Source organism: Spodoptera frugiperda, chromosome 25 (assembly GCF_023101765.2).
Source record: "Spodoptera frugiperda isolate SF20-4 chromosome 25, AGI-APGP_CSIRO_Sfru_2.0, whole genome shotgun sequence".
Classification (NCBI taxonomy): Eukaryota; Metazoa; Arthropoda; class Insecta; order Lepidoptera; family Noctuidae; genus Spodoptera; species Spodoptera frugiperda.
Window position 1 is genome coordinate 17613575 of NC_064236.1, and position 23004 is coordinate 17636578.

The 23004-nt window shown below is 36.2% G+C and overlaps 1 protein-coding gene across 5 annotated transcripts in view; it reads left to right on the forward strand.

The window, feature by feature from the left end:
- LOC118262676 (titin homolog) overlaps nucleotides 1-23004 on the forward strand; it is a 185241-nt gene that overhangs the window by 100069 nt on the left and 62168 nt on the right. For all 5 annotated transcript variants that reach the window (XM_050703908.1, XM_050703910.1, XM_050703911.1 and 2 more), the window contains exons 6-10: nucleotides 694-872; nucleotides 2648-2806; nucleotides 15630-15772; nucleotides 16031-16411; nucleotides 16588-22200. In XM_050703908.1, the coding sequence (XP_050559865.1) occupies nucleotides 694-872; nucleotides 2648-2806; nucleotides 15630-15772; nucleotides 16031-16411; nucleotides 16588-22200 (6475 nt within the window). The remainder of the gene's footprint in view (nucleotides 1-693; nucleotides 873-2647; nucleotides 2807-15629; nucleotides 15773-16030; nucleotides 16412-16587; nucleotides 22201-23004) is intronic.

The following is a 23004-nucleotide window of genomic DNA, read 5'->3' on the forward strand; positions in this document are numbered from 1 at the left end:
ACCAAGCGCAGGTTCGGTCATGTATGGAGTACTGTTCTCACCTTTGGGACGGCTCGGCCAAATACCAGCTGGATGCGCTCGAACACATTGAAAGGCGTGCCAAGAGGCTCATCAATGACGATGCGCTTGTGGAGGCCCGGCTTCAAAGCCTTGAACACAGGCGCAAGGTCGCAAGCCTTTCCGTTTTTTACCGGATACATTTCGGAGAGTGTGCGGGGGAATTGCACAACTTGATTCCCCCTAGTCCTTTTCATCATCGAACCACAAGACAATCGGCGAGGCGTCACCGCTTCATGGTAGATATCCCACCCACTCGCACGAAGCGCTTCGCTTCAAGCTTCCTTGTGCGAACTGCTAGGGAGTGGAACTCCTTGCCGGAGTCTGTGTTTCCTGATGGGTATAACTTGGGTGTCTTCAAGGCCCGAGTGAATAGGTTGCTTATGGGCAGACGTGCTCCACCGTAGGCCGTATCATCACTTACCATCAGGTGAGATAGCGGCCAAACGTCGACCCATTAAATGTAAAAAAAAAAAAAAAAAACATACACGTACACATTCTCTGCTTCACCCAAAGATCGTCTGACTGAAGATATTCTCAATACCTTAAGTTTTAAGTCCGCCCATGTGATTTTGTGTATCAATAATAAATATGAGTGTTGAAACTAATGCTAAAATAAATCTCTCTATTTTACAGGACAGTCGCGAAATAAAGGCAGGAGATGTGTTTGCCCTCACGGCAAATGCTGAAGACCCTACGTCTCTCGGCACGTACACTTGTGAGGCCGTCAACTGCATGGGCAGGGCCTACTCCTCATCCAAGGTCCACGTGGTCGGACGTGGCAGCAGGGAGGGATCTCTTAGACCTAGCTCCAGGTACATAATATACTAATATATTAACTTCGTATAAGTTTGGTTCATCGATTGTATTTACTAAGTTCTTCGGGTGTGTTGGATCATTTTGGGGGCTTCAATTGCAACTATACCTTACTTATAATTGATTTGCTGTCTTGAATTTGAAGACACATTATGCATCAGGTCGTGTGTTACAATCATTTCACAGGGATGGATATTGGATTTTACTGCGATAATTTAGAAATTATTTTTATAGCCAATACTTAATTGTAAACAGTCCTTAGTCCATTCAGGCGCGACATAATCACACTAACATCGGTTTTAAATCCGAATACTTTATCGATTATCTACTCGATACAATGAACTGACGATTTAATACCTTCAAAGCCAACTTGCGGCACAATCTTCGATTTGCATCAGACGAACCTGATTCCCACTGAATTTGACGCTAATACAATTCGACTCAGCCAAATAACTGTCACAAAATAAGGCTAGATAGTAGCTCGAATATATAGTCGAAGTGAAATTTAAACTGGCAAGTATAATCTGTATTTAATTTCATAAAAAAATAGAAGTTTGTTTGTTTTTAAAATGAAGGAACTTTTAAATACCGATAGTGTTTTGGACTCTTACTCAGCGCGCCAGTAATAAATAACTTAATTCAATTAAAGGTGAAATGATGAGTGTGGGGGTATCCTTGCCATTGTGTATTCTACACATTAATTTGATGCGGAGGATTAGATATTTTGATTTTGTAAAAAGGAAGGAAATCTTTTCTGCACGTGCGAGTAAGATGTGCTATGGAGATGTGCCGCCGCAAAGTAGCTACACGTGTAAGATGCGCAGCTTGAGTGATACGATGTATATGATGATAGTAGGGAAACTGTGCATAGCACGCATTTCTCCATAGATAAAACATACTTTAGTTGACTCCATTTTCAACAGTGCTAAGCTAAGCTACTAATGAATATGATTGATAGAAGCCAAACGCATCCATAGCACATCTCTGGTGGCAAAGCACTCCAAAAACCACCACGTTAATATTATAACAAACCACAACACCAATCCATCATAAAATATGAAAAAGAAAAAACGTCGAGTTTATCTGTGTTGACAGTCAAAACAAATGACAAAAGACGTTTCACTGTGAAATATAACATTTAAATATGAAATTATCTATAAATAAGTTGTATCGTTATTGAGAGCAAAACTAACGAGCTAAGCGTTGAATTTCAAGGGCGAACGAAGGAAACTTTTCACTATTATTAGAATGTAAATACCCGAGTCCCAAGACTAGCTTCGAAAATATCTTTTCGGAAAGTAAAATGTACTAATCTGTTAGAAAAATATATTAAGTACAGATCTAGATGTTAAACTAGTCAGAAAGCTGTTAGGTAGTAATTTTCACAATACATACGTTTATAAATATTTTTAATGTTTGAAGTAGTCTTGTTAAACGATATGGCACTTTTATCACTGTCAAGTTTCTCGAGTAATTTCGAGCGCGACCAAGTGATGGTCTCAATTTCGATCACGAAAGGGTTTATCGTGGATAGGGATTATACGCTTTTCTTATTTTTTTATATTCTTAGTACTACTACAAAAATATCATTAGTAAAATTTAGATTTTCAGAGACTTTTCTGATCTTCATCGACCATGGAGAAAAAGATTATCTATTCTAAGATAATATTGCTTGTCCAATCACTTACTAACCTAGCTACAGTTCGCTAGCTATATAGCTCTCTAGCTATAGATAACACCTAGTATAAAAACTAATTGATTTGTAATCCTACAGCTTAGCTCCAGAGCCGCCTCCGATCTTCACGAAGGAGCTGGAAGACCAGTTCGTGAGGATCTGCGAGCCTCTGACCCTCGGCTGCCACATCGTGGTGCCGCCCTGGCCGCGCAGCGTCGTCTGGTACAATAAGGAAGGAAAAGTGGAACCCAGTGAGAGGTAAGGCTTTCAACTTCTATTTCTAAGTCAGATATAAAGGGCAAACGGACGGATCGGTCACCTGATGGTACTTAATTGGCTCTGCCCATGGAAAATTGCAATTGGAGTTACGAATGCGTTGCCGAAGTTTTGGGGATTTTGGGGGTTACCCAGGCATCTGGTAAAGTCTGAGTGATGTCATGACGCAGCGAAATACAAGTTAGTTTTCTGTAAGGATGTGTTATCACTCCGTTCGAGTGGGCCCATTACGCAAGCATGTATGAAGAAATGACTTTGTCGCAAATGTGACTACAAAATTGAAATCTCAGCCTAATAAAGAGCAATGGACATTTTTATACACCAGTATAATAAAAATTGACGTCTGGTTTGTAAAAAATAAAACAAAGTAAAATATTAATCATGCACAGCATTGAATTTTGCACTCCATTTTAGTAATAAATGTTGTAACATTTTGAACGTAAAAGCCAAACTATATATAATACACAGTCAGATATAATCATTTCGAATGAGGTATCAGGTTCAATGTAGAATGTACAAAATAATTTGTTGTACATACAATATCCAAGCTTGTGTTAAATTATAAAAGTGTTATTAAGTACCTTACAATACATACATAATAGAAACAAACTTAAGTATCTCGTGAAATAAAAAGAATAAGGATTCGACCGGGATAAAAGACATGTATTTCTTTAAATACGTTAAATATATTATCTCCTGTGTCGTGGATGCGTTAACAAACATACAGGTGCACATGCATATGACACACAAACTCGGAACAACAGTATGAGGATCATAAACTTATGATCCTTTGAGCGGTAATCGCATTTGCGACCACTCGACCAACAAGGCCTTACTTGAAAACCAAATATAAGTATATCGGTATTTTGTCAATTGTTTTGATTGACTGTTATTTTCTAAAAGGTACTTTACTATCGGTTATTCACCAACAATGATTAGTCAAATTAGTTATAGGAAACCAACCTTATTATAAGCAACATAGGTACACGTTGGTCGATACAGCTTTTGCTTGTGAAACAATACACATATTGTAAACTATAAACTAGTGTTGCGTTACTCGTCAATGTCTGTAATTATTACCTATATGTATATGTAGAGAGCATGTAAGCCTTTTCCAACAGCCTAGCCTAAGGCTAAAATTCATTCTAGGTATTGTTCGAATATTTAGGTATTAGGTACACTTCACTGAAATATGGTGTAGGCTCGATTTGTTAAGCAACAGTGAATTTCAATAACATATACATATTTTGCTTGTTAGTATGATATTACTAAATTATAGTTATCGCAAACAGTAACGACACGGCCGGGGCACGGCGTTTTTTGCTAGGGTAACAATTCAAAAAGGCTGTACGCGAGCAGTCCGCGCATTGACGACGCGCTTGCAGCCTTTTTATATTTACTTTTGAATATATCTTACGATATGATTTAATTTAATGTCCAGACAAGATACTAGCTAGTTGGAGCGTTGCTGTTGTAGTGTGCGATGAACATTAAGCTGTTACCAATTTTGAACTCAAAGAATTTCAGCTCAGCTCAGATTATAAATACTGAGGTGTCAGTAAATATTAATAGCCATTTTAATATTCGGCCAAAGCAAAGTCTTAGAACTCGCCATCTACCCTTAGAACAGGTCTCCTTACACCGCTGTCACATAGACATCAATCCATTAAAGCACTACCCAGCTGTTTGCCTTTTGTGGGCCACTACCTATTCCCAATCTATTCAAGACGCCCTAGATATCGGAGCTGCACTTCTGTCTCGAATTTCCATCCTAGAAATAGAAATAGCCGAATCTCTGTCAATTACAAATTTGCCAGTATTCAACTAAAGACAGGGGATAACAATAGCGAAATGACTAAGTTGACTATCGTATAGAACTTATAGTAGAATTTCTCCTTTTAATCAAGATTTATTAACAAAATATAATATATCAAAATAGCGATTAAACACGTCAGTTACCATTAAACCTTGTAAAAAAAAACACTATGAAATCACATCGACTTCAGGGGAACAACGAAACGTTTCGACTGGTGGTCGACACCTTTTGTAAAGTCGCCTGTCGCGTCGCCATGACGGGCTTGTGTCGAAGCAACACACAACAACACAGGTTAAACAAAACGTGTGCCACATACAGTCAACACGCTTGTTCCGAGCGTATATATGACAGGCTGGTCACGGAAATTGGCGGCAGGCAACATGCATATCGGTAGGCGGCAGAAACAAATGAATGAAACTAAACGTGTCACCTACCGCTGTCGTGTCGCTGTCACCGGTCCCCGTTGCTCCAAATCAGTGTAGTGTGTGTGTACCTACGTGTATACCTACGCAAATGCAAGAGTAGACATTCAAAATGTTGAGAGTTGATTTAAAATGAAGTCCAATGGGATATTTTTATATCGTAAGTCCAATTTTACCTAGAACTGACTATAAATACGTAAAGCACAAATCGAATGCCTCATTACTAATTATCATCAATTCAAACTCAATTTATTGCATTCACGTGTAGGTCTAGGTCGATAGATATTACATTAGCACATTAGTTTCAACATCAAACCTACATAATGACATAATTCTAAAACCATATTATTCAGAAACAAAAATAAATCCTACAATTACATGCTTATATACTGAATTATTTTCTAACCCAGAAATTCTTTTAAAACAAGGAAGACACAACACGCTACATTTTTAACGAAGCAGCTACTAGCTCATGCTTTCACAATACTCTTATAATAATATCCTAAATGTGACTCAAAATATTTTTGTGAAATTCAATTTACAGAAATTGTGGCGACTCTGTAATTGGTTTATCATTTTCTGCCGCGCACAACGGGACAGGTACCATGGTGAAATCCATTTACGGTACTCTTCTACCGACTAGTAACATTAAGAATGCATGGGGTTCAAATATTAGAGGCTTGGAGTATACAAATATGGAGTACTAAGGATGAGGATTATAGTGAAATGTGTTCGGTGAAATGCATTGTTTGTCACTAAGTCTACTCCACTACGTCACTGAGAGATTGTTAGAGAGTTAAAATTAGTCTTAGTTAAATTTCTTGTTAAGATGTTTTTACCAAATTATAATATTATCTAAGTAGAATTTAAAAAAAGTAGTAGCTATAATTAGTGAATTTTGATAACACATTGAACTGATTTATTAACTTACCATATTGTTGAAAACTATGCTGTCTATTAATAAATACATGTTGAAATTAAAACTTAAATAAATCTAAAATGTAATGAAAAATAAACCTTAATTTAAATACTACATATACTCCTATTTAAAACCTGTTAAATAAAAGTTTTTCATTAACAGTGAGTAGTCCTTATCTGTATACTCCCTGTGCAATGCACTCGAATACAGAATGTATGTAGAATGTATTTACTATTCTGATAATCTCTGCACCCGGCTACGCCCGGCCAGTCAATGTTAGTTACTATTTTAGTAAAAACTGGATTTGGTTTTGGAGTAAAGAAAGTACTCGTACTATGGTCACAAATTTATAGAAAAAAGTCATTCAATGTGAACAAATAGAAACCATTGTATAAATTATGGTACTATTAATTAGTGACAAATAGTGAGAGCTGCATTTAATGTCTGTCTTGACTGCATGGGTGATGCTGTAACTGAGTGATCGACTGCTACGGAACGTGTCACGTGCTTGCTTCACGCGCGTATTTTTATATGATCCACAAATTGTCGTATCGGACCGTCGTCTGCGAGCGAGAGCGTGTAATTATCTTTATATATATAATTCTTCTGTAAGTGTGTATGTCACTGAACTTCTCTTTAACGACTGGACCGATTTTGATGATTTTTTTCATGTGTGTTCAAGAGGATCTGAGAATGGTTTAGATTCACAATTTTGTCCGCCGGACAATGTTTTTTTTAATTAACTTTTAATTTATTAGTAGTTGTTGATTTTGGAATGTTTTACATTGGATCCAACAGACGGAGCTACCATCGCAGTGTCAAATATTATGACGTTAGATATTGTCATAACATTTGAATAATAATTTTCATCAAAAAGGTCCAGAATGTTTTAGCTTATTAAAAAAATATTTTCAAATTAAAGACGTGTAGACAGGACAACGTCTGTTGGGTCCGCTAGTGTATTTGTATAACACATATAATACAGAAGGAAATCTTAATCTTGTGTTAACAATGATTTAAAAAAATCTTTGAACATTTTTTGGTACGTGGAATTGTGGATATATTAATAAACTATTCAAAGATTAAAACGCTTAACATTATGTTAGTTATAATCATCAACCTAATGACATAGATGGTCGTGTTAAATAGCAAATATAGCAAACAAAATAACCCAGAATTGATAGGACCGACATCATCACCCTGCTATAGGGAAGTATATATGTATAACACGCCCCTATTTAACCGAAATGAGCCTTTGCCATTCATCCATGGACAGACATGACGCTTTTGTAATTAAAATCATACGTCAACATAAGTATAATCATGCACATTGCCATAAATACTGGAATCAAAATGTTTCACTAGTCGACATTGAAGTTTTCAATTAAGCCAAATTAAGCGCTCCGCTTTGGGCCAGTGATTGATATTTTATACCGAATTCATGCTGTTCACTGTTTGATTTTTTAAAATTATATTTTACTCGTTTTCGTAGATAGTAAGGCAGGTGACTAATTTCTATTTTTCTTTACTATCCGCCTTATAATCAGAGTCACAGTTTTTGATCCCCAAACGGATAGAACTGTATAAAGTAACAGCGACTTTTCGTCAGATAAGTTATGTCTCATGTAATAAGGAATAACCAAATTGCCATAAATCTAATCTAGAGTTGTGAACTACCTAGTGGTTACCGGGGCTCCGGCTCGAAGAGCAGGAGTAGGAACGGGATGGTTTTTATTCAGTAAGAGTTTGACACTCTATCGCTTCATGACATTAGGTGATTTCCCCACCCCCTCCCTCAAAAATAGTGATAGCATTTTTATAAAACAGACTCAGGAATCAAGAGCCTACGTTGCTTTAACTACTCTAACAATGAGAGGATATCATCAAAAATATTATAAAAATCCACATTAATAATAGATTCAAGAGGATCAGGTCAACCAACTTACTTCCCATACCTTTCACTCATGTGTAAACAAGAATATATTCTTATTACGAACGCAATATCTCATACTCTCCTGCACATTGCGTACTTACTACAAACCACGGTGGATTACATATGGAGTACTACGGTATTTCCAGAAATTAATTTCTATGGCCTTAAAATCTTAAAGTTACAGTCAAAGTCAAGTCAAAGCATTTATTTAAATTACTATTTAGACAATGTTGAAACGTTAAAATTGGATTGTCCATCAGCCCGTTTTAGTGACGCTACATGCAGTACTTGCAGTAAGATTTAAATATATTTTTTGTCACCGACACTATATGCGGGTATTATATTACTACACATTTGACAAAGACCGTGCAGTGACACTCTTTGACAAATCTAAACAGCGATCTCCTTTCTAAATCATGGTTAAACTTTTTATTCAAATCAAAGAAGACCAGGTCCAGCTGTAGAATATCACAGATGTTGGTTTCTATCTGGAATTCTTAAAAGGAATGGGATTAATTAGCTCAGACGACTTGAGTGATAAAAATCTAAAGACGTAAAGAACCTTAAATTTAATGACGATATTTCTTACTTATTTTAAACAATATTATTATTACAAAGAACCTTATCATAATAAGTATAAGAATAACTTTTAAAAGGGATCTATTAATGTGCAATAATTAGGTTGTGCCACTAGACAGGACGCTGTTTAAATAACATTATTCACTGTCAGCTACTATATTTATCTTCCATTAAATTACTCTTTTAAAACGATAGTATACTGGATAGATAAGTTAATTAGAAAAATATGCGCAGGAAGAAGTTTTTTGCGTGGGCGTAAATTGAACTAACGTTCTTAAGGTTCCGTGTCTTAATAAAAACTACCTTATTACTGACATTATTAAGATATAAAAAGGGTTTGTCTATCTATCACTAGACTATATCTCATAAGCCGTGATGGCTTGACAGATTTTTATCTGTCTGTCACATTAAAAATCCTAATAAAAAATTACTGCACAGTTGGTGCGAAGACTGGGCAACTGGTTCGATTCCCGCACGGAGCAACTCTTTGTGTCATCCATAAATCGTTGTTTGGGTCTGGGTGTCATTTTTATATGAAATTGTATGTTTGTAAATGCACCCACGTCACACGAGAAAATACGAGAGTGAGGCAAACTTCCTATAAAAAAATATATTTTAGGTGGCTCCTACATAATACGACTTACGACTTACTCAGACAAATGTCTGAGTATTGTACAAATGTGGTCTGGAACCCTTGGTGCGCGAGTCTAACTCACACTTTGCCGGTTTTTATTCATCCTTTTTGCAAACATGATAATATAACGTAGGTGCCGTTCCTCTGGTATGGTACTCCAGATTTTTATACTCCTTGCCAAAGAGCTCAGAGCAAATATGATGTCTCACAATATCTTCAAGAGTTTGTTGACAACGATATAAAATTATATTCAAACTACTGCCTCGTTGGTCGAGTGGATGCAATCACAACTGCCAAGCGAAGCACAGAGCAAGGTAAGGGTTTTGGGTCACCGTCCAAGTGTTATTTGAGTTTTATAGTTTTTGGAATCATCGGTTAATATAGCATGGAGATTCGAATTCTGGCCGATTATAATAGCGATTTAATATCGACATATAAAAGTGGTTGTAGCATTTTAATGTTTACACTATACATTTTGGTCGGAGCTGCGTACTAGCTAGCGGGTTTACCGGGGCTCCGGCTCGACAGGCAGGAGTAGGTACGGGGTGGTTTGTAGTCTGTAAGAGTCTGACACTCCTTCTCGCCTCGCCCTGGCGAGAGAACACATTTATGATTTTCCCTCCTCGAAAAAAATAAAAACCTTTTGGTCTAGACAAGGCATCATGTTGTGTATGTATGTATTTTAAATGTCATAAAAGAGAAATAACTATAAAATATGACTATAACAAATATTAGATTATTTAAACACCGTGTACCGAGAAACTTCGCAATACGTTCCGAGCTAATAGTAGCGCCATCTCTTATCGTCCAGGAGAACTGTACTCCACGTTAATAGCGGCCTGAATTTTATATTTCGTTTTGATTTCTATTAATTACAAATGATAAAAATAGTCTCACTTTTCTAATTATTTATCTGTCTTTTCACTTCTATAAAAATACAGAAAAAGCCTGACAAATCGTCGCCTTTTTAAACTTAGTCAAACGGAACTTAAAGAAATGGTACTAACACTATGTTGAAAAAAAGTTAATGAATTGACATTATTATTAAACAGTAGCAGATCCCGCGAACTTTGTTTGGACTTGGCAATTTTCCTACGCATATTAGTAAAAACCTTATTTGTAATAAAAATAATTTAGACCTCGGTTCAGCAGGAGATCTGCACTTTGAAACACATCCAGCGATCCATTTTAATATTTTAGATTATCTTAAATAATATAAACACAATGCTAGCCCAAACAGACGAAGATTAAAAAAAAAAACAATAATCATTATCGCTATGTATCTCGCAGCTTGCAAATAAACTGTTTAATTATAAAATATGATGTATGAAAATGTAATGCTTTTATGGATCGACGGGAGTAAGCTGTTAATCCCAAATCATACACATTTGGACGTACAGTCGACGGCAGTGGTTGATGACTGGATAATATTGACATAATTATTGTGCAAATAATTTTATTATGTTGTTGAATTATGTCGGCATTTGTCGAAAAAGTGATTTGATGTCCGAGTTGGAAGAATTCCCTGTTGTTTTCTTTTAAACATCATTAAACTTACAAGCTCGAAATGCGTGTGTTTAAAGGTGTATGTAGTATTATGTCTTAGATTGTATTAGTTACATAATTATCTATACCTAACTTAACAATATATTTTTTCTTTTCTATTTTTGTGTTTTGTTTTGGTGCATCGTGACTGGTGCGGAATAAATTATTTTTCTTTCTTTCTTTTCTTTCAGTATTTTGCAAGGCAAATACTGAACTTACAAAATATATGGAGCCGAAGTAAAAAAGTTCATAACTAGTATTTTAAACACTAATCATTTGCACAATGACTGTACCACTATACTCGTACCCCACAGCAGACCAAGGAATTATTCACGCGGAAAAACAAAACTTTCAACAAAGGTCAGGGACTTTCAAAAACTACTTTTTCAATACCTCCTCGTTGGTTGGTTGGATTGGACATTTTGGGAACTATTTTCAATATAGAAATATATTCGTGTCCAAAAATATTATTGCTGTGTGGTTAAAGAGTAGAACACATAAATTGTTACCATTCCTGCTTTTTACGAGGTGTCGATTCAAAGTCTACTTTTTAACGGATGGCGGTCAAAAACGGATTGAATGAAATGAAGTAAAATGCATGTAGTTTTAAATACGCGCTTAATCCTTGTGTGAACATGGGCATCCCACCTGTTTTATGAATATCGCTGGTTTTATATAATAAAGTGATCGTGGAGTAGCGAGTTATTATACATTATAATTGAGCTTCATTGACTTTAGAAATACCTTTCCTTCAAACTGCGATCTCGAACCTGCCTACCAATCGTAGATTTATGGTGAACCTCTCTTTAGTAGAGAAGGCCTATAGCCCAGTACTGGTATTCGTGTTATTGATTGAATATTAAATCTTTTCACATGTGTCTGCATGTAAAACCGAGCAAATACATTCGTCGGAATATTTGTAACTGTTCAATTTGAATTTGTACAAATACCTACATAGGGCAAAACACAAAGAACTGTCTGTCACTCTGTCTGTCTGTCACCATTAGTATTGAGCCTATGAGTGAGTTACACTTCACATATTGCTGTTTTTGTCGCGATTTTACATGGATTGTACATATGCAGTTTTTGCCAAATTGTCGGCTCTTTGGACTGTTTGTAATTCCGTTACTAGAATTTTGTATTTGAAGTTATGTATAAGCTATTAAAACGAAATGATTTGGTTTTAACTGGAATCAAATTAATGAATCGTTGAATGTTTTTGATACTTTAAAGGAGATGGCGTGAACGAAAATTGACAAAAAATAAGTTTCATAATTGGTTTTATGCTTTGTTTTGGTTTGCCATGAGAACATGGAAGTACTGCGAGCTACTGAGGGACATCCGTAATAACGGTTATCATAATGACTTGTTTTCAGAAACCAAATAATTGTAAATGAATAAGTGCATTAGGTACTGTCTGCCTGCCTGCCTGCCTGTCGATGTCGAAAAAACTTTATTTCTTACGACCTTTTCGATCATTTTATCGATTTTGTAACTTTTTAAATCTGATTGTATTTATACACTATGAAAAAAAACAAACGTCAGGCTAATGACTAATGCGTCACGTCAGACATCGTTTGAACGGTCTGCTGTTTACTTCAATCTTCGTTGAGCTTGTTTTTGGATTTACATTGACCCTCCCTCGTTTACTGGACTTAGTTTGCTCGCCTACCCACTGACTCCTCTCTACTGGACACGGACTTGATTTTAAATCATGTGGTGCATAAACTGCCTAGTCATAGTTTGAAGTTTTTGTAACGTTGTAGGAGTTACGCAATTTTATTTTCAGGATTGTGTACAAATGACAAGTTTCTGGACCTTTTTAATTACAAAATACCAATTTTTAGTTATGCAGCATTATTTATTGCATCCGAAGCTCCGGACTACCTAGCGTGTTTACCGGGGTTCTGGCTCGAAAAGCAGGAGTAGGGACGGGATGGTTTTTACTCAGTAAGAGTCTGACACTCCCTTTTGCCTCGCCCATGGCGGGAGAAGTCATTGCATAATTTTTCCCTCTCAAAAAAAGGTACCATATTTAGTCGTGCGGGATCTGTCCTCCATACTTCCATTTAGCCATGACCTTTAGAAAGTATTCGAAAATTTTGATAAATAATAGTTAAACAGAGTTATCAAATCATAATCTACTATTGCTTCTATAAGTACATATGTATTTTATTGAAAGACGGTTATTTTGATAAACTTCCAATAAAATAGGTATTAAACTAGAAAGAGGTTGTCGATCTGCCTGCCTGCATGGAACTGTTTAAATCACGGAACGCCTAGCCACTCAAACTATATCCGATGCAGAACCAACGTGGAAGCAGTTGCATTATTTGATTCCTCAAAAACTACTTCACACGGATGTCATATCCTGAACGTCTTTGTGGATTTGTCATTTTATTCTAGTGCACAAGTCTTATACGTTATAAACGTCGTTCGCAGTACATGTTATTGTTATGTTGCAGAGGATTGATTGACTTTTTCCTTGAGTAATATGTTACATAGTATCATAAGCATTTATGTACATTGAACTATCTAGATAAGAGGATTTTTTCCACCAGAGATGTGTTATGTAGCTATGCTACGAAAATGTAAAAGTAAAGCTGTGAATCTATGGGAACGTTTCCACTAATACTAAGCTATGTAGCTGTGAGAGGAAGGTGCGGAGCTCGAGTATGTGATGTATCGATAGTAGGGAAGCCATGCATAGCACACATCTATATCACGCATCTTTCCATATAAAAAACATAACTTAGCTGAGTTTCTACCAATGCTATGTTATGTGTATCAATGAATGTGGTCGGTAGAAGCCAAACGCATCCCATAGCAACGTAGCATAGCACATCTCTAGTAAAAAGCACACGATGGTTGACATTTTCTATCTAAAAAAATCTAAAAAGAAACGCTGATACATTTACCATTTACATACATCTTCATGAAAAATTATAATAATATATTATGTAAATAGTAAATTCACTCCACTATCACCCCATTCTCTCCTCACCTTCCCCATAAATTTTATTAAAATTCTTACAAAATTACAAAGTTATCTTGCTTCATTCAGATTTTAACAAAGAATCTAATAAAATGCTTTTTTAGTTAAATTGTTAAAAATATTCAATGTATTTTCATAATAGAGTCTGTTATTATAACATTTTTAAATATCGGAAAGTCTGAAGGTGTCTGCTAAAGGAATGTTGGTGAAAATGCCATCTTGATAAAGGTGCCATTTTCACTAGGTACCTTAGAATGTAACGAGTACAATCAGGAACAAAAGACGGTGAACAATATGTATATCGCTCGTTTTATGTAGTGGAGTGACCGTGAAGTAGTTATTGTTCTTTATTATTAAGCTTCGTTGACATTACCGATACATTTGGGGGAATATTGTGTTACCAGTATTGGAGTTGATTTTAATGTTTTTTTAAGATTAACAACAACTTATGTTAGTGTAACCCATGCACAACAAGATGAGACCTTAGCGAAGACTTCACAGTAGCATAGGAAATAAATTATAATAATTGTCGATGCGTATGTAATATTTAATTGTCAATTTATAGTAATTTTTGACATTATTATTAATATTCATTAGTTATGTTTATCAACTTGTCTCGCACGGCTAATGACAAGCAATATTGCCTAACTAAATATTGCCCAAAAAATGTCTGACAAAATGATAAATCCTCCTAAACTGTTGTCTGCAAACAAGTACAACCTGTCTTTATCGTTCACATTTTCGTTTTAATACGACACCGGTGATCCTATGGAATGTGTAATAAAGTTCCGTAGTTGACTGTACACAAATTCCCAGACACTATTGATTAGGGTAATTAATGAGAAAAAATTAAAAGGAAACTCGCTACAGGATGCCTTTTATAAAACGTTGCAGAAACGATGTTACTGAGTGCCTTGTCTATTTATTTTAGGTGTGTTTTGTACCTGAGATTGTGAGATATTGAGGTATAGCACTGACAATGTCTTGTAGTTATACAGGGTGTCCAGTGGCAGATTTCAAACTTTGAACAAACATAGTTTCTAAACGCAATACGTTAGAGGACTGCAAAAGACGTGTTTAGAAACGCAAATACTGCGGATTTTTTTGTAACTATGGAAAAGTAGAGTGGAGGGCACCGCGCTTTTGCCGTCGAGGCGTACATTTTGAGTGGATTTTCGGTGACTGAAGCTCGCCATCTAATTAAATAATCGTTACGGTACACATTCTTTAGTGATAAAGCCCATTTTCACATCGGAGGATATGTTAATAAGCAGAATTTCCGTTGCTGGGATGCCTAAAGTAACAGTCTGGTGTGCCATGTCTGCATCTGCAATCATAGGGGCTTATTTTTTTTGAAAATGAACCTTGCCAAACTGTAACTGTAAATTCAGAGAGATATGCCCGATGTTAAATTACTTTTTCAGACTAGAACTTCAGAATAGTCCTTATGTCAACCGAAACACATGGTTTCAGCAGGACAGGGTCACAGCTCATACTGCTAACGTGTCCATGAATGCAGTGCGGCAGTTATTCCCTGAAAAAATCATATCCCGAAACGGTATCATACCGTGGTCACCTAGGTCACCCAATTTAAGCCCATATGATTTTTTCTTATGGGGATACTTAAGATCCATGGTTTACAAGACAATCCCGAGCACTGTGACACAACTTAAAGAAAATATTCGAGCCGAAGTAAGCAGAATTCACTCTCTCTGTAAACGCGTTTTTGAAAACATGCGTGCTAGACTCGAAGAGTGTGTAAGCCTCGAAGGCCGCCATTTGGAGAGTGTAGTTTTTAAAAAAATAAATCCGCATTAGTTATTATTCAATTAAAATAAACGTACGTTGAATTAGAGCTGTAGTTTTTTTTTTCAATTTTCTTTCCTTTATTGAGTAAAGGATGGTTACCATTAGTGATTGTAATGATGAATATAAAGACAAAGACATTTTACGTTTGTGCAGGTACCATGTGCTGGAAGACGGCGCTGGCGGGTATCTGCTGGAAGTGCCGAGTGCTGAGTGGCCGGACGAGGGGGAGTGGAAGTGCGTGGCCACCAGCTCTGGTGGTCGCATCGGCATCTCCACCTGCTATGTTACCATGGATGGTAAGGTCGTTCACTCTACGTGATATAGCGACAAGTCCTTTTTGAATCAACTGTTTGCTATATAGGATTATATAACTATCTAGCATGAGTGTACTATGATACATCATAAATAATTTTTTATTAAAATTCAGTCAGTCAATAAACTACAAATTAGTGACTGACTATGTTATGTCAAACTAAGAATTCATAATGTAATATTATCGCTATAAAAGTATAGTTTAGTATGTTACCCATCTGAAATTCAAACTATTTTCACAGTGCCCAAAAACTATCGGAAACCAAGATTCATGGAGAACTTACAAGCAGTGCTGACAGAAGAAGGGCTGGTGTCCTTCGAATGTAAAGTTGTGGGCTTCCCCACACCAGTACTCAGCTGGTTCAAGGATGGCCAGGAGTTGAAGCCTGGAGACGTCTACCAGCTCACAGGCACCAACTCCTTAGGATCCTACTGTTGTATAGCAAGGAACTGCATGGGACAAGCCAGTAGTTCTGCTGAACTGACCGTGGAAGACATCCAGAACCAGCTGAACGAAGAAGAGAAGCTACAACTGTTCTCTAAGAACCAGGCTCCAAAGTTCATTCAGGGATTGAAGAGCATTGAAGCGAAGATTGATGAGCCATTCCGTTTTATAGTTAAAGGTGAGTTTTAATTTTATTATAACTTTCGTGAGACATACTAATTAGTTATTATGTTATCGGCCTACTCACGTACGTGACTGAATAATTAAAGGGTTCAGGGTTCCTTTACTACTGATCTAGTTTAATTTAGACACACGGTGATAAGTAAAAAATTAACAAATAATGGTTTGTTTCAGTCGCCATTCCGCCTGAACCGTCGGTACTGTGGTACCGAGACGACCAGCCGGTGGACGAGTCATCTCGCTGCCATCACGGCCGGGAAGACCGCGGGGTGTTCTACCTGGACATCCAAAGCCTCGAATTCCTCGACCAAGCCGAGTGGAAATGTGTCGCCATGAACGATTTCGGACATAGCGTCACCTCATGTTTCCTTAAATTGATCATACCCAGACATTATAAAAAACCAAGATTCTTAGAAAATCTTCAAGCCATCTTATCTGATGAAGGCGCAGTAAACCTTGAATGTAAGGTCATCGGTGTCCCACAACCTGTCCTTAAATGGTACAAAGACGGCGAGGAATTAAAACCTGGTGATATTCATAGAATTATATCAGGACAAGACGGCACTTGTTGCCTGGGAACTTACACTTGTGAAGCGCAGAATTGTATGGGTATTGCCGCTAGTTCTGCCTCACTTCTAGGATTTGATGATTCAATGAAAGCTAAAAAGAAGAAAGCAGAAGAACAAGCTTTACAAAGGAATTTGTCTCTTAGTACAATTCATGAAGAAAGAACCTCGCAGATGTATGATACGCCCGTTGGTGACGTCACTACGCTCGACGATAAAGGAGAAATTTCTTTCTCATTTGATGGCAAAGAAGTGTCTGTTTCTCTTTATGAAACTCCTGATTTGACAGAAGAAGAAGCTTTACAAATTGTCGAAATGTACGCGGATCAACTATCAGAAAATATTACTGAACACAATGTGGTGGAACTTCCTCCATTACGATTTGTAAAAGAAACATCTACATCTGGTAATTTATTAATGGAAGCAGTTATTATTGACGTTTCGCCAGAATATTTTGTATCTCCTGATGAAGATATGCGTACAGAAGCTGATATCGATGACATTTCGATAGCAGATGAGAACGGCCTTCCTCAACTATCACTCGATCAAGATATAGAAATTGGTGGAGAGGATTATTTAGAAAAAACAATGGCTTTACTGTCAGAAGAAAAGTCAGATTTATCTCTTAAATTCGGAAGGAAGAAGTCAGATTCTCAAAGAAGCGCTGATGATTTTTTCAGCTTGTCTCGTGACCAATCATTGTCAGAAGATAAAAAAGATGACGATACTCAAGCAATCTCTGATTTACAAAGCTTTGCTAGCGCACACAGTACTAGTAAACCAAAATCAAAATCATCAAAACCATCTGGAGACGATGGTCAAGAATTCTCAGAGCCCACAAAAACTATTTTACTCAAGGATGAAGCTATAAAACACTCGTTGGATGCTGAGCCATCTCCTGTCGTAAAACCTAAACGAGAGCGACGCACGAGTCGCAGCTCCAGGAGATCTAGCTCTGGCAGTGAAAAATCGGTAAGTAAATCGAGAGAAGAAGGTCTTAAGAAGAAAGAATCAATAGAAATTGAAGCTCCCAAGAAACCTAAACTAACTGATGAAGAATTTAAAAATAAAATGGTCAATATTAGCACCTCATTGACGAAAGTAATAAATGATGTTCAAATAATTGAAAGGGATATAATACTTAAATCAGAACTCATGTCATCAGCTGCAACAGCTTCCAGAAGCTTGGAAATTATTAGTAGTCTAATATCTCCAATATCAGAAATACATAGTATTACTGATGCTGCTAAAGAATCGGTTTCAGAGTCCAAAGAAGTCAGCAGTACATTATTCAATAACTTGCCTCAGCCACTTAAAGCTCTTCATCAATCACTCACTATCATTGAAAAATGTATAGATATGGAAAGTGACAGTAAAACTCTTGTCAAAAAAACCTGTGTTGCATTTATTGAAACTTGTGGCAGTGAAGTACAAAAATGTATTTCAGATATCAATTCTGTAACCGCTACAGACTATTTACTGACTGAAGACAAAATCCTAACAGAAATTGAATCATTAAATAATGAAATGATTACTGCTATTAAATTTTCGGCGGATACCATAAAAGCTCGAAACTTGCTAAGCGAAGCCAGTGAAATAAAAGTTGATGAACCTTCTCAAGAAGTAAAACATCTTAGAGATACGCAAAAAGCGGTATTCGAATTAAAAAGTCCTCTTATGTCTCTTCTCTGCATAGCTGAAAGTGCTGATAGTGGTAAAATTGCAGATACTGCTAAAGTTTCTAATAGTGAAGTAATACTCAATGATATGTCCGCCTCTATACAAGATCTGCAAACAGCTTTGGAACAAATCGAAACACTATCAGTAAAAGAATCAACGACGTCCTTACATAAATACAACACTGAAATTATTGAAACAGTGATGGAGTCTGTTGTTAAATTAAGAAGTTCGTTCGAACAATTATCCACAGAATCTGAAGGCGAAGATAAAGCGGTTCTGAAACAAGCAGTGGCTTCAATAAAGGAGAACCTTAATAAAATATCATCTCAAATAGAAGTCATTGAAAACAGCGTTGGTACTTTTGACATTTTACAAAGTGAAAACAAGTTAGATGCACTACAAAAGATGGCTCAAATTCTTATAGCATTAGAAAACAATCTACCAAAACTAGAATCCATGCCAGAAGTTAAGAACCACATGACTATGTTCCATAAAAACTTGACCAAAGTATTAGAAAATGTAATAGAGAGTAACGAATCTAAAAAATACTTTACTCTTATGGAAATCTGTGACGCTGTGAACAGAATTAACGCTTCTATTAAGAATCTTGATACTGATAACGTCTTACCTTTAGCTAGCCTAAACAATACGTTAAGAATAATTCAAGATCAGTTCATCACAAACGTATTTGATTCTGAGCTCAACTGTGCTCTTCTCACAAACATTGCTGATACCTTAGTTGGAATTCAGGAATGTATTAATACAGCTGAAGAAACTAGTGTACAAATTGATTCCGAGCACGTTCAAGATATTGCTTCCCATAAATACGATGAAACCAAAGCCAAAGTTCTTGTCGAACATATCGAACATGCAATAGCAGCCATCGAAAATATAAAGGCAATAGAATCGACTCAAGATTTAAAGACGAGCATTGCTCCTACATTGGTAACCATTTGTCCTGTTTTAGAAGAACTCAAACGAAGTGTTGCCTCTACTAAAGCCAGTGGTGTAGATGAAGAACATATTTCTGATATTTCAGATGTTTCATCATTTGCCCAAACCTTTGCTACACCACTTTGTGAATTAAATCAAAACCTTATTGTTCTAAACCAACAAATAGTGGAAAATATTGAAAGTCTTAAGCAAAACAGTGAAGCTGCGAGTACAATCGCTGAACCTCTTCACGAATTACATACAACATTAGAAATCTTACAACAGGATGTAATTTCTCAATACGGTGAAGATGTTGTACCGTACGACGTCAGCGTCAACATGGCTAGTGCTGTTCAAAATCTGCAAAGTTGTATTGTGATGATACAAGAACAAGCGGGTGTTGAAGCGGCAGACGAGATGTCCACTCTAGAAGATATATCAGGAATAAAGACAACTGCAGAAACTATTCCATCTGATCGGTTGGTGCTACCAGCTACCGAGGAAACTGCTGTGGGACAGACGACTCTGCCATTCAACCAAGAATTACAAACAACGGCTACAGCTCAAGCACTACAAACGTTGAATGAACACATCACTGTTTTACAAAACCCAGAAATTATTGATGCTCTGGACACTTTATCTGAAGTTAGTGATTATTCTAGCTTAAAATCATTTGTTATAGGCTTAGGTGAACTTCACTCTGGAATTGAAGAAATACTACATCCCCTACTTATGGAAGGATCCAATGAGATAACTAATTTAATAAATCCTTCAAAACTTATGGCTATTGCTGAACCTATGCAAGAGCTACAGCAAAGTTTGTCGGTGTTAGACACAAGTAACATTCCAATTTATGAAAATTTATTAGAAATGCCGACGGAAAGAATACATTCCGTGATTCAGAACGTATCTGAATTTAAAGAGCATTTAGATAAGTGTATGCTCGCTATGTTCCCTGCTATGCATACTGCTGACAATACTGTCGAAATAGCAAATAAAGTCGGTGCATTGAGAGAAGTTTGTGAGCATTTAAAAGACATTATTGAAACTACCAAAGCTGAAGAGCAAATTGCTATCCCAGAAGAGGTTAAAGCTTTGGAACGGACAGTTGAAAGTTTATTAGATGCCACTGATGTTTCTAAAGGAATCAAAATTGATCAAGTTAGGTGCATTACAGAAGAATTATACGAAAAAGTGGGCGCAGTACAAGAGGAACTTATTCAATTTACTCCTCAAGCTCCAGAGAAGGTGGCACAAGAAGCAAAATTAATTCAAACTATTGACGAAGTCCAAAACAATATCGCTGTATTGGAACAATATGATTTTGTAGACCTTTCTCATGTCTCTGATTTGACTTGCACTTCTCCACAAATGGCAGCTGAAATTGAATCTGACTCTTTGATGCTAATGGAAGATATAGTAGACAGTGCAGTGAATGTTGTGCAAGATTCCACACAAGATATGCCAATTGCTGATCAAATGATTGTAGAAGATTTCTATAAGACATGTAAAAGTGAATTTACAATCATGCGCTGTCTGATATCTAAAGCTACATCTCACAAAAAGATAATTAGATTGCTGCAACAATTCAACTCTTTACAAAGTACAATTAATGACTTTAAAGCAAAAAAGTCGGAATTAAACTTGACAGATGATGTCAATGGGTGTTTAGCTACATTTCTGATCCACGCTGAAGATTACATGCAAAATGTACGAACTTGTCTCGAAAAAATTGTCAAATCTCAATCAAACCTTTTGGTCGAAGCTCCTTTATCCAAGTTTGAAAACTCTGCTCTAATACTACAAACAGTAAAAGAAACTAAGCATGATGAGCAATTAATTGAAACTGTAAACAAGTTTGTTGAAATTTTAGAAATTGCTAAACCATCTTTACAATTTGTTCAAACTGACATTCTCGATGAAATCAGATGTACTAAAACCGATGTAGTTGAAAATAATACATTACCTAATATGATTGAAGAATTTGCAACATACGTTGAAACAATAAAAAAGAAGAATAAAGATATCATTGCAAAAGAGATACTAGATAAAGTCACATATTGTATCGAAAAACACAATGACTATAAAGACGCAACTGGTACTGGCAAGGCATTGATATTACTCAAGTGTTTATCCGACTGCACGGATATATTACAAGAAGGTTTGTTAGAAGTAAAAATACCAAAACACAAATTAGAAGAAGGTCCTTTGAAGGCAGTTTTGACAGAAATGTTGGAACCGCTCCAAGCGCTACATAATCAATTGACAAATGTTCAAGAACAAGTGCTTAAAGGTGTTGACGAAGACTCAATATCAGTCGACATTACTACTACGGAATCTCTGGTTCAAACTATGACAGAAAAACACAAGGAAATGATGGAGAGAATGGAAACGGAGGAAGCCATTGCCAATGAAGAAATAGCCTTAGTCATGGAAGTAGATAAAGAGATACACTCTATAAATGACAGTTTGCGATCGATTGAAGGCGTGCATGTTGGCCAGGTTGTTAAAGAAATTACAAAGCCAGTGGAAGATATTGAAAAATCTATGCATGTTATTTTAAGTTCAGAAAAAGCCAACGTTTGCAGTGAAGATAAACTTCCTACAGGTGAGTTAAATTGTAATTTATTTATTATGAAAATAATGAAACAAGTACTTTTTGGAACTTTTAGAAGGGTGTTGGTCACTTGCTACGTTAAATATTTGCTAAAGTGAGGCTAAGCCAATTCCTGATCAATGTATTGTGGAAAATATCAGTGTTTTCTGTTTTCATACTTTATACAATGAAGTTATTAAAATAAATAATGTAGTTTTTATTGAAAGTTGTTATCAAAATTTTTTATAGATGTCAATTCGAATATTGATTCCTTGGAAAGAGCAATAGACCGTTTCGTAAGTATCGAAATGGATTTATTGGTCGCATCAGGTACGTTTTCGGATGCTGACTTAAATGAAAGCTTAACAGTTGCATCTGAACTACAAGGACTATTGGCACTCAACCAAGAAGAGTTGGCCTCCCCAAAAATAATAGAACTAAAAAACAAAAAAATAAAGTCTCTTAAAACTCTTATGTCGAAATTCGATTGGCAAAGTACAGATGTGTTCATTGGAAAGAATCAATTAGAAATTGAAAACATGAAGCAAGTATTCCTTGCGGCTTATCAGCTCTTGATTGAGTTGGAGAAAATTGATAATTTGGAAAATAAAGAAATAAAAGAAGGTAAAGTTGAGTGGATGTCAATAATCTGGCTTGGTGGAATTGTTAATCAAAGCTTTGTACAAACGCTACAGTTACGTGAAAGCGAGAGTATTTTAAGTGTATTAAACAAATTTTATCAACCACAACCTTTGAGCTATTTAGTTTAATTATTTAAACCAAATAGCTCATTTCATGTAACAACAAAAGCCAGAC